This window comes from Phalacrocorax carbo, chromosome 15, assembly GCF_963921805.1.
Source record: "Phalacrocorax carbo chromosome 15, bPhaCar2.1, whole genome shotgun sequence".
In the NCBI taxonomy this organism is placed as follows: domain Eukaryota; kingdom Metazoa; phylum Chordata; class Aves; order Suliformes; family Phalacrocoracidae; genus Phalacrocorax; species Phalacrocorax carbo.
This window is the reverse complement of record NC_087527.1, coordinates 8791278-8804126: the sequence shown is the minus strand read 5'-3', so window position 1 is coordinate 8804126 and position 12849 is coordinate 8791278. Positions and strand designations below refer to the sequence as shown.

Genomic DNA, 12849 nt, shown 5'->3' with positions numbered 1-12849 from the left:
AGTAACAGTTTGGGTCCACATCAGCCAACGCCTAGCAGTTTTCAAACTAAATGGAGACACATCTCACTTCCTCCCACCACACATCATGACAATCTGGTTAAACCCCTCCCTGCCCCTCGAACACTTACCTAAGCCATTGGTATCTAGTTCATAAATATCACTAACAAGATAAAACAAGCTAGTCTGGCATTGACAGCTGCCATTACTGAAGAAGCCAGCCATTCGGGTAGGAGGAGGGCCAAGGACAGGATACTAGGCAAGAAGCAAAGAAAAAGATAAAGGTGTTGCAGCTTTTCCTTATCCAGAACACAGTGTTTGTCTCTGGCACATCTCTCAGTCAGATTCATACACTACAAACTCAGGGTCAGTTAAGTGCATTCTGCAGCCTGCTGGACGTTACAAGATGCATTCAGTTTCTCTGCTTGCATTCACGTTCATTTAATATTTGGGGATAGCTTTTTCCTTAACGGGTACCTGAATTTTTTGTTCTAGAAACTTCTTCCCTGAATCCACTGCCGCTTCCAGCTGCTGAAGCAGGGATCGAATTGTATCAATCTTGGATGAGACGCCGTTCTCTGCAGTCTTTTCAGAGTTCTTTGGTTGAATAGTGTGACTAAGAGTTGGGAGTCCGCTTACTAGCCTTAAAGTTAAAGACCGGATTCTCAACCACATGGTTTCTTCCTCCAGTGAGTGTTTCCTATGTTCTTCAGAAATGTCCCTAGAGAAAGGCACCAAATGTTTTCAGGCAAATGCTTCGATTTTGCAAAGTAGCAAGCTTCACTCAGGTACAGAAGCCTACCCAAAGTACTGAATATCAAAGTGTATGAAGAAGAAGGAGTGGTCAGAAATTCAGAAAACTGTATTAATATGTAAAAAGGCAGCACTGCTAGAAGTGATGAATGATGCTTGTTAAGTTTGCAGTTAGCCAGCCTAGAGAATATTTAAATATGGCAGTTGCCCTGAAAGGGTTTTCTTCACCTTGTGTGCTGTAAGGAAAAACGTGTGACTCTACAGTTAAGGATATTTCTACTCACCTGTCTTTTGGATCCCAGTTAAACAAGACTGTCAGGTCTCTGTTGTCACGTAAATCTTTCCATGGAATGTCATCCTCCTCTGGGCTCAGACTCATGGACTTTATACTTTCTTCTAAACTGGTTGATCTGTACGTAAGAATAAGCAACATGAAATCAAACATTTGATCATCAGAAACAGAGAAAAGCTCACTAACAAACCACATTCTCTCTACTGTTCAACTCTTCTGATGTCAGAAATGTTACACATATGTGGTACTGACCAGGATGCTGATGGGGAAAGTGTATTAGCAGCAGAGAGAAGCAGCTCGCAGGTTTTTGCCAAAGAGCTGCAAGTGCAACTCGCTAAGGTCTCACATGGTCAGCGTTCTGCCTATGCACCAAACTCCAGTTTTTTTCACATGCAAGGTGCTGCACTTACATATTTGCTTCAAGTAAGAGGTCTAAAAACATCCGTTCTGTGCGAACTTGCGCAAAATGAAGGGAAGAGTTCAGCCTATTTCTGAATGCAATGAATTCTGGGATCTTCTCAAATGCTCCATACTTGTAGGCCTGAATTATATATTCTGAGGTCTGGAAGAAAACACACACCATCTCTGTATTAGTTACTTCCATAAATTCAGAACAACCAGAGTTTAACAAGGTCATTGCCAAGAAATTGCATTTCTGTGGTTTTCATTAACCCAGAGGTACAGAATCTGGCAGATACTCAAGCCCTGGGAGAAGCTTCCACTCTTGCTCGTCCAAGTCACCCCAGCAGTTTTGCTACTTTAATTTGAGAGTCCCCAGATGCTCCAACTGGGCAGTGTGTGATTGAATAACCAAGCCAACACTAAGAAATATCACGCTGCTGTCGCCACTGAGACTGAAAAACACTTAAAACCAGGGAGAGATGATTTTGGAAGGCTTGCTTTTTTTTTTTTTTTGAGATGCATTATTAAAATCATTGTTTCATTGTGAGAAGTACTGTCAGGAAAAATAAATATGTCCCAGATTTTCTGGAATTGACTTGGATGTGCATCACATATTACCACAACATAGATTAAAAAAATTACTCACACATTTTTTTATTTCTCTTTTTTTATTAGATTTTTGAATACAGCATCACAAGATAATACCACGCAGTGTATACACATTACAATACAATCTAAACACCAAAGGAAACTGTCAGGGTCGATGGGATAGTTTGCTTCCCCTCTGATGAAATGCAGCAATACCAGGCACGCAACTAATATTTCACATTGGTCCAAGTAATCTCCAGAAGGAGATTTATATGATGAAGGAGCCCCAAAACAAGCACCGAATTTAAATGAAAATTTCTAATGGTAGAGTCAGAGTGAACAATTTATGCTCCCAGTCAAGACAGATGGCTGTATTTTTTACACCAGAATTACTCCACAAGTGAGAAATTCTGGCAAATCAAGTATTTCCTTCTGAACAAGATTATGAAATGCACTGGAGATGAGAGGCACCAAAGAGGCCCCTGGTTAACTCAACTTTTTTATGGTACCAACAGACAACCTGTCTGGAAGGCTCTGAGAGACTAGAACCTGGTACAGACAGACAAAAGCCACTTTTTTTTTTTCTCCCCTTTAAAATAAGAAATGTCCTCTAGGTAGCTCTGCCTTTTTTTCCTAAGAAATTTGGTTATTCGCACTGTATGAAAAAAATGCCAAATATTCAACAACATACCCTCTGATAAACAGCCTTGCAGAGTTCATTGTCAGGCTGCGGGATTGCGCTATGGGCGCTAATTCAACTGCATCGACGTGGTTTTTAAATCCCCATAGGATACGTTGGTGTTCTGTTTGCCTGCAGTATCTGGAGAAATTAAAGACGGACGGACACAAGAAAATTAGAGAGATTACTTGTGATTCTGCATATTTAAAGGGGGACTATCTTGATAAAGATAAAGTTGCCTTTTTAGTTTTGGCCAAATATAGCAATACTGCCTTCTATTCTCCTCCCTGTCCTTGGCATCCTCTCCCAGAGCAGAAATATTACATCAGGACTGCACAGCATCCTAGATGGCTGTTACTCATGGGACCTACTCTTAAACAGGATTCACTTCAGGCTGTTAAGTTCAGCGAGCCAGAAGGAAAACATATTCATCCAAAGCAAACAATTTGAACTAGTAGCTATATTTTTATGCCAGACCACTTCGTTTATATCCCATGCTTCCTGTTCTAGGCAGAGTCCTACACAACACATTCTCTATGCTGTAGCAGACATTCCACCTATCTTAAACATCAGCCTCGAGAGGAGCAGGCAGTATCTGAGATCATGTAAAAAGGTAACTTTTAGACGATAGTCCTCCTTTAACATTGCAGTTAGATGCTGTTACGGGACTCGAATGGGAAGCTGATATCAGGACCCTGAGTATGAAGGGGCAACCCCAGCAGAACCACAGAAGAGAAACTGGTAGCAGATTCTGACCTTGTGATACTTTGGACATGTCTTGTTTTTTTTGTCTCCACTCTTGTCATGCCATCATCCTAGGTGAACAGTACCCCGAATTGAGCCTTCACCTCCTGCAATTTGCACCTTACAGTTGGCCTAAAGGACACCACTTGCTATTCGCAAATTAGTACAGCTTTTAATGCATTTCCCAAATAAGAGGATCTTAAGGTGATAACCACTCCAAGTGTCCAGAACACATGAGAGATTTGGCTAACCAAGATCAACAATGGCTCACGGTCCTTTGGTCGCAATACTCTGTCTCCAAGATGAGACATGATGCGAGTAGGTTCCAGAGTCACATCCTTATCTTGTAGAATGAGGAGTTATACATATTGCTGATTGCATCACTTTCACCCCCCCTGCAATTTCAACGTTTTAAGATGTGGTAGTAAGGCAGGTTGAACCATTCAGGCGCTGCCTTTCAGGATTTCTGGAACACAAGTTGAGTAGCATTTTCCTGGCAACAGCACTCGGAATGTCGCTGTCTTCGTCTGCACATAGATGTTGAGCTACTGGAGACAATCAGCTCTTCTCTGTTGCAAGCACCATTATCATTCATGCCAAAGGGAATAGCCTTCTTCCAAGGCAACCACACCTGAAGTTACTTCAGGTTGTTTTCCCAGGAAAGACAATTTCTTGATGCTTTACGATGCAGTGCTCCCGAGCAGACAAATGACACCCAGTAGTGTTTTCGGTTCACTTTTTTCACCTGGCACCCAGCAGTCATGTGTTTTATTCAGACAGTTGGTTCCAGGTATGCCTTGCAGTAACATTCACCAAGTGACTTTCAAACAAGACTGAACAAGTTACTCTTCCTCCTCATACACCAAAAAAAAAACCCCAAAAGGACAAAAAAAGCCGCCACTACCAACAACAGACACGTAGGAGAAAGTTGTCTGGATTGAGGGCTTCACTCCAGCATAAAACATTGCACCCAGGAGCCCAAAGACTCTTAGCAAGTAGAATCAGTGCTTAAACAATGAGCAAGCATGGGACGCAGATGAGGGAAGTTCCCATCGTACAATCTACACGCTCCTCTGTGCATCCCGGTCCCTACAGTGAAATTTCTGTGTCAGACTCAGGCCACAGTAACTCAGCATCTTCCAGGCACTGGTAAATGGCAACTTGTATCTTGTACGCAGGAATAGCCTGGGCTGCCAACAGAGCAAGGGTACTCTTCTGAGGGGTTACTGTGTGAGCATCTTTACTATCCAGTACAGACAAGCCCTGTGTTTTTAGTCTATTTCTGGGGTGGTGGGACAGCAAGTTGTATGACTGCAGTGCCTTTGGAGACAGCAGCTGACTGGAAAAGTTACAACTGGATCGCACCTTCGTTTCTTATGATGTAAAGTAAAAATCATTTTCTTCACCTACCTCTCAACAGTGATCAAACTGTAAAACATAAATATACAGGAATATTCCCACTCCTGAGAATGGGACTGCCTTGCAAGTTTTAGGGAGATGGACTGACATGCATACACCTCCCTACCACAATTCTGGACTATTTCTGGTCCTATTTGCCCAATATATTTCCACCAAAACTTCAAGAACATGTTGTTCCACCGTTCTCCTACCTAACCCATTTTTCAGGGATTCCATGGGAATTCTGAAACAGAATTGATGCCTTCCTTATGAATGTATCAGAATGTACAGAGAGTACTTTCCAAGTAAGATTACTGACAAGCACACTTACTCACCAGCAAGCTACAAGCACGCTAGACGCCATGGCGTGTATTTTACAAAGCACCTGATCTCTTTGGAGGAATGCAGCTACTCTCCCCATACTACCTCCTCCATCCCAGTCCCAAGATGCTAATTCAAGACACTTTCTCTTCATTCACACCACTTTTTGGTGTGAACTGAGTAAAAGAGGTAGTTCCCATTAGACCAGGTTTTGCAATTTGATCCTATCACTTCAAAATAATGCAGTTAGTCATGGGGCTCTGCTCTGCATTCAGTGAAGCAGACACTCTGAGACTCAGTTTTTCCCCTCTGAAATCCTCCCGCTTGTTCCTTGCGCTTCCCGTACCTTTTAAAGTGGTGTGCATTCCCCACCATCCCTGTGTGCCTAGGACAGCCATCACTAAGACACGCTGCTTCAGTGACTGTCATATAAAGGATTCACAAGTATGTCTCCACCATCTTGACCCAACATCCCTGGCTGCTGTATGACTTCCCAAAAACACTAGAAGTTATATGACACCAGGACTTATTTGCGACATGACATTTCACTTAAAAATTCTTGCACAAAATTACAATCCATTCATTTAGAAGTAATCATACCTTTTTTGAGGAGTATTAAAACTGTCTTTTATAAATAGAAAACTAAAGCAAAACCCCATAACAGTAAGTTACAAATTCTTGTAATGAGAAACACAGGCTGAGGCAACCTTTACTAAAACCACAAACTTGCACGTATTATTCCTCTCTGTTATCAACCACTACATTTCTGTCAGCCCTTATATAGGACACAGATTTCTGTAAGGCATCCTGACATAACTGCTCTGTTACATGACAAGAGGTTTCTTTCAACTTACATCTTTTTGGTTGGAGTGGAAAAACCTGAGTGCAAAATTGCAGGATTGGGATGCAGCAGCGTAATGGCCCAGTGATTCTGCGTAGCGCGTCAGAAGATAGCTGCAACACAACACAGCACAAGTCAAATATCAGCATGCAACCCTGGGGAAACCTGAATTTCAAACACAGGTCTGCACAAACTGCAGGACCATCCAGCTTTAATGAAAAGTCTGGAGATTTAACAGATGGCAATCACAACATTCATATTAAAATTTAAGCTTTTAACAGTAGTGGAGGGAATTTTTTTTAAAAAAAAACAACAGTATGTGGGGGCTTGGAGTTCCTCCATCCACCTTGCTAAATGTGCAAGAGCTTTACTTAATTAGATACCCACAAACACAATAACCAAGGCACAGCCATTTGTTATGTCTAACTAGTGCTCCCAAGCTTTGCTGAGCAATGACACAAGCCAGAACACCGTGCTATGACTGGCACCAGACACGTTTCACAAATTTCTTTCAAATTCCCTTTAGTTAGTGCTTAAAAAATCCCAAACTGATCTAAATCACACAGGAAAGATACTCCACGAGAAGGGGGGTATACTTCAGCAGATGTGCCTCTGGTAATTCCAAAACACTTCTACACAATGCAGTATGAAAAATCTGATAATCTGCTAACTTTCAGTAGCAAAAGAAACTGAAGATCTCAGGACTGGTTACTGGAGGGTCACCATCACCAATTATTCTCAGTATATACTACCCACCCGATGGTGTCGTGCTGTATGTGTTTTGCGTCAAGGCTGGAATAGAGCTCTGCGACAGGTTCAAATGCACCAAGCCTGCAGTAGATTCGAACGAGCAGCAATTTAAACTGAGCATTAGAAGGACTGTGAGATAACCCTTCTTCTAAGAGAGTTAGGCACTGCCACACAGCTGCCTCTTCACCTGGTGACAAAACACACGGACAGGCATGATCAGAGAGAAGAACTGAGCACTGACAGCACAGCTCATTCTGGCATCGAAGCTTCCTTCCTCAAGTTACACACCTCTCAAAATGGTCCCATGCATTTAAACGTGAAGGTGGCATTCATCAGCCACGATGCTGCCCTTAAAACGTAACACCCACCCCAGCATTACAGCTGCTCTCTGAGGGAAAGGTTGACGAATAATTCCTCACAGGGAGCATCTAGCTCACATTTGTACAGAGCAAGGCACTCACACATGGGCATGCTGCAGAAGTGACCTTCCCTGATGAGTCCTGGACTGTTCAGGATTTCTAGCTCATACGTACAGAGCACTCCCAAGCGTTATACAAGAGAGATGCACAGAGCCAGGAAATCAAGAGCCCACACTCCACCAGTGACCTGCCAGGAACCTCATGACGGGTTTACTCACGTTAAAGACTAAATCTTCCTTGGGAAAGACAAATGCATAACTGCTGGCTACACTGAAGGGCAGGAATACAACAGCCACCATTGGCGACTGACTGTGGGATTAGGAGACTAACAGGCAGAGCAGATGTGGTGTACAGAAATACTAAAGACAGGGCACAGATCTCAGCAGAAGGTCTAGAAGCAGAGGATCCAAAAGACAAAGTATGTCAGGGAGGGAGATAAATACTCTCAAAAATACCTCTGGTATCAGGAGGGAATTGTCAGCAGAACTCGTGCAAAGGGAGAGAAAACTTTCCCTACATGAGAAACTTGGAACAAGCTTCTGAAGACAGCCAGCATTGAGCTGCAAGAGTCATCAGCAAAACTCTGCCAGGACTTACAGGAATTAATAAGAAAAATTAAATCCCTTTAGACGTCAGTGAGGTTCATATTAAACAGCAACTGAACAGAGGGACATATTGAGGAAAAAACCCAAAACCTGGAAAGCTATGGGCCTAACAAGCCATGCCAGGTATACGCTGGCCACAGGGACACAGGCTCCTGGTCACATCCATCCAGGGCACTATTAGGCAAGACACAATTTTAGGAACATACCTTCTAGCCACAGATCAAGCAGCAGGTGAACTGCAAGCAGGCAGTAATAATCTGAAAACTGCAATTCAGTTTTCAAACAAGATTTCCCTAAAAAGAAAAAAAAAGAGTTACTCTTGAACTACTAACAGTGCTGTCAGCATTATCAAATGACACAGCCATCTGGCAGACGATAACCACAGCTTAATTTATAAAATCCAGAGTTGTCTTAAAAACTGAAACAACTGTATACATGCTGCATTCGTTCATCACATGAGTGGACTCTGGCCCACTTCATATTCTGACATCTGCTAGAAGTAGAAAAGAGTCTCCTAAAACTGGAAGATTCACCAATTTATATTCTTGCCCATATATTTGTCCTATGTACACCAGTGATAAAGCCTGTCTTTGCTTAGAAGAACAGGCAATTTTTCAAAGATATAAATGTACGAACTACCCAGGAATGTCTCATTTACCTTTAAGATAAACAACTGAAAAGAAAACAATTAAAAGGAAACAAATAATTCAGGTACACCCAAGGATATAATCATAAGGGGAAAGCAAAGTATTTTCTAGCAGCACGATAGGTGCCATCAGTGTTTGTTCCATCCCCCTGAAAAACCTCTGAACTTTTGCTCATAAAAAGCTGCAAGTGAACTGCAACATTAGGTTCAAGATTTTTCTCACCGAACTCCAATCCATGGCGGTATCTTAACATCAACTCTCGGACAGCAGTCAGCTTTTGCTTCTTATCCATGGCGTGATAGATGCCGAGCAATCTTGAGAGCTGCACCACACACAAGTGTTGCTGCAGGGCTTTGGTATCGGCTGGCAGTGCGATTTCATTCTCTGCTGTTGCCGACAGAGGGGTTACTTCCAGCAATTGACTGATGAACTGAAAGAGAAACACTGTTAAATTCTGCAGGACAACTGGGACTGCATGGATGGGAAGCATCATTTCCTCCCTCAAATCAAGCAAAGAAAGCAAGATGGAAATGTCAGTATCAACCCTGATGTCACACTGAAATCAGTGCTTGAAGAGCTGGTTTAAAAAAAATATTGACCTTTTTTTGAAAGGTGATAAGCACTCGGTTCCAGTTGCACTCAATAGCTTTTACTAAGTTTCAAATGGAGGAAAAAAATAAATCACAGGCAAGTTTCCAATACATTGACACACAAGGGAGTTCAAGCACCTGTTAACACTCAGAGTAATAACATATGCAGTTAAAATAATTAGTTTCTGAAAGGCTTCACAACACACTTCCAGGAAATAGTGGTTTTGTACTAGCTATTACATTTTCTCTCAACTCTGAAGTAATGCACTGTAATCAGTGAGGTCATCATCTTTGATTAATGACTTATTTTTTGGATTAAGTTGTAAGAAAAGCAGCCACTCACTGTTTACAAATTTAATAGGAGACAGCAGACTCCTCACAACATACAGTTAGGGCTGGACAGTAGTCTTTTGTTGCCCTAAAATCCAGTAGTGTTTACAAACTTAAAACTGAGTTAAAGCCAACTAATTCAGCTTTAATACATTTTGTCTTGAAACACAAGAACTACATCAAATGCACACCCCAGGCAAAAAGCATGACAGTGAGATCGGAGGAACACACAGCACCATGCGCACAGTTTTCCCATAGACTTTGATGAACACTGTGTTGACAAATCTTTTCAGTTTGAGATTTTGCCAAGCAGGGCAAGGTCAACCGAATCACTAGGCTGCATACTCCAATTTATGCCTCTAGGAAGTCAAGATTGATGTCACAACGATTATTTCTGGAAATCTCATGTGTCTAGTGGCCCAACAAGATCACCACATTCTCAGCTACTGAACTGTAACACTATTCAGAACTCAAAAAAAAAAAAAAGAAAAGCAGAAAAGACCCCCGAGCTGTGCATAACCTCAGTGTGACCCTGCTACTTCACCTAGGATACAACAACCTTCAGCATCTTTTGCTGTGAAACAAGAATAAAACTAAGACAATCTATAAATATGTTGTTACTTAAACTTTCAGATTTCAAAAATGCATCAGCACTTTAGCACCACTAACCCCCCTCAGCTGCAGGTCCCCTGCCCGGGTTAAACTGCTGCAGCTGCGTGCTTCAGAGAGGACAGACAGAAGGCAGCCATAGACTGGAAAGGCCTTCTAATGTGTCAGCGTGACACAACTATATCTGCAACTACATCATCAGCAGTTTTACGGCCAACCAGAAAATTTTAGAGAATTTATTCAAAGTCATGGTTTTACAAGCACTGTGACAAAACTGTAGCCTAAAGTATTATTTTTAAATACCATTCCCCCCGTTCTGGGTTTAGAATTTGTTTCCTGGAAAGTTAGGGTTAAACCTGTTCAGTGCTTCAGGACTTCAGGGTTCCCTTGCAATGGCAGCACCATTTCCAGAACTATGACTTAAATATCCTACTGACCATCTCTCTTGCCAGTGAAGTGAAAACACACCTTTTACTGTAAAACATCAGCAGCAACCCATACATGCCAGGGCCACCATTCTCCTTACTAGTGAGGCTTGGGAACAGCTTGCATCAGGTCAAAAAAAATTAATAGACTAAGAAAACACCACCACTATCCATACTTTGTTTACAGACAATTTATCACCAGCCTGGCTGATCCAGGATTCTCTGTCTAGCCCTCCCCAGCTCTGATAATTTTACACAATGGCTTAGAAAAACAATGGGGTGAGTGACAGGATTCCCAGCTGCTGAAGTCATTCAACAAGCTGCTCATGACTCTGCACAAATAGCCTTTTCAGTTAAGGAGAGCTTGTTTCAGAAAGAGATTCTAGAAAAGTTCCCCATGGTCTCTCGGTCACCCCTCAATCTGTATCAGTGTGTCCGTTCTTTAGACCTCCAGCAGAGCCAAGCAAAACATCTATGTGACGCCCTACCTGCATCAGATGAGGGAGCAGATTTTTCCCATTAAAGTTATATGTTTAATGGGAAAAACAAGCAATGAGGGGGATGGGAAAGAGGAAGATGGGAAAGAGGAGGATGTCTTTGTAAAACAAAAGTTACAGTACACAGCAATGAGAAGTGCAAATAAGTGAACAGGGTGGTCTTTCTCTTTGCTGTTTTCATATCACTCAATTTTGTAAGCTGTGATCTATAAACAAAAAAGTGATGAGAGATTACTCATTTAAAAACAAGCTAATCAGGTAGCTTACCAATTGGACTACAATTCCTATGGAGCTTTTCATTACAAGATACGAGCTCGTGTCTTGTAATTTTCATCAGCATTACAAAATTTTCATTTTCGATACAAGAATTCAATCAAGACCATCTCAGAGCGCCCTGACACCTTGAAATCGTAATAAAAAAGCCAAATGAATATTACATGCAGGTCTGAGATTCTGCAGGATCAAACTTAGTTTTTAGTCTCCAGTAGAAATCCTCTGAATGGAATGCTCAGTGTATTCAGATGTTCTTTATATTTTCTGCAGTGCAAAGAGTTTTCTGAATTTCATACAGAAGGTAGAAATTCAATGTTTCCAGTCTTTTAATATAATGCGCAGGTATTTTGAGATAAAGGGACAACAGTACAAACAGATGCTGTGGTTCCTGCCACCACTTCTTTATCTTTCCTTACCTTTGTGCATTGGCTGGATGGGAGGAGATCCACAAATACTTTAAGATCAGTAAAACAGCAGGGTTTGTCCCCAAATTTTTTGAAGTATTGGAACATTAGTTCTTCTGGGTCACCTAGGAAAAAGGCCACTTCATCTTTTTAATATGCTCTATTAAAAGTTGAATCTATAAAATCACTGAGAAATTTCTGTTAATGCCCCCCGCACCCCCCTTCGAGATTACATAGCGATTTAGAAAGCCGAAAGCTGCAGTACTGCAGATTTTAACAGAGGCTCAATGTCTTTGGTAACCAAGGACACATAAAAACCCCAAGAGCTTCATTCAAGCTACTTTGGCAGATAAGAGCTCAGCTTAACAGGCATGCATACACAGCCTCCCCTTATCTAACAGTAACTTATTTTTGGATGGAAATACAAAAGGAACTAGTAAGTAGCACAGGTGTTGCTCTAATCACATTCTCTCCCTCACTGATTCCCAAAGTGCAATTTTTAAAGGCAAGTTTTTAAAAGCAAAACCTGGTAATACTGCCAAACAAAAACAAAAACACAAAAAAACAACACCACCCAGAGATTACAGCATAACAGCAGGACTTTCTACAAAAGCAGTGCATAAGGAATGCACTTTTCATTACAATCTCAGTGACTGGATGCTCCTAGATCCCATAGGTCCTTTTGAAAGTTTCCATACGTGCTTTTACAAGCCCTGGAGCAGTCTGGAACTACCTGCCTTTCTTCAAGGCTCATCTTCTAATGCTTTCAAAAGGCTTTACATACAGACAACAGCACGTACATTTTCATAACAGGCATTGTATTTAACTCAGTGATTCAGAAAAGAGCTTGTTCCAAGTTTGCATTCTCTCTAAAGATGAATTTATCATCCAGTTAGTGGCTCTTACCTAGTTTATATTCATCATTACAGCCTCTGTATCGCAAACGTCTAATCAGCTCCAGTTTAGCTAAATACGGTCCCCGACGTGGCCGAGAGCTCTTAGATTCTTCTGTTATCCTCTCTTCTATAAATTTCACAGCTTGCTCTATAGAATAGTGTACCTCTCCTTCCAAAGAGCTGTGCAATTAAAGAGACAAAAGGTTCTTTGATTTCTCCCATTGCTAGGGCATTGATAACACGTGCTCAGCATATTCCCAGGATACTCTTAAGGAAATCTGGCATGATGGATTCTCTAACTCAATCACCATGAGAAATATGATGGGAAGAATTCTACAGCGTACAAACCACTATTTATACAGCTGTTTCCAATAAACTATTGCCAGCCG

General features: G+C 41.6%; 1 protein-coding gene across 1 annotated transcript in view; it reads right to left on the bottom strand.

Annotated features, from left to right (window-relative positions):
* Nucleotides 1-12849, bottom strand: part of NAA25 (N-alpha-acetyltransferase 25, NatB auxiliary subunit) — a 32548-nt gene that overhangs the window by 7814 nt on the left and 11885 nt on the right. Inside the window, exons 10-19 of the mRNA XM_064466021.1 lie at nt 12471-12640; nt 11577-11689; nt 8659-8866; nt 7996-8082; nt 6772-6952; nt 6029-6128; nt 1453-1604; nt 1035-1160; nt 475-718; nt 129-252 (exon numbers count right to left, since the gene is read on the bottom strand). Coding sequence (XP_064322091.1) covers nt 129-252; nt 475-718; nt 1035-1160; nt 1453-1604; nt 6029-6128; nt 6772-6952; nt 7996-8082; nt 8659-8866; nt 11577-11689; nt 12471-12640 — 1505 coding nt within the window. The remainder of the gene's footprint in view (nt 1-128; nt 253-474; nt 719-1034; nt 1161-1452; nt 1605-6028; nt 6129-6771; nt 6953-7995; nt 8083-8658; nt 8867-11576; nt 11690-12470; nt 12641-12849) is intronic.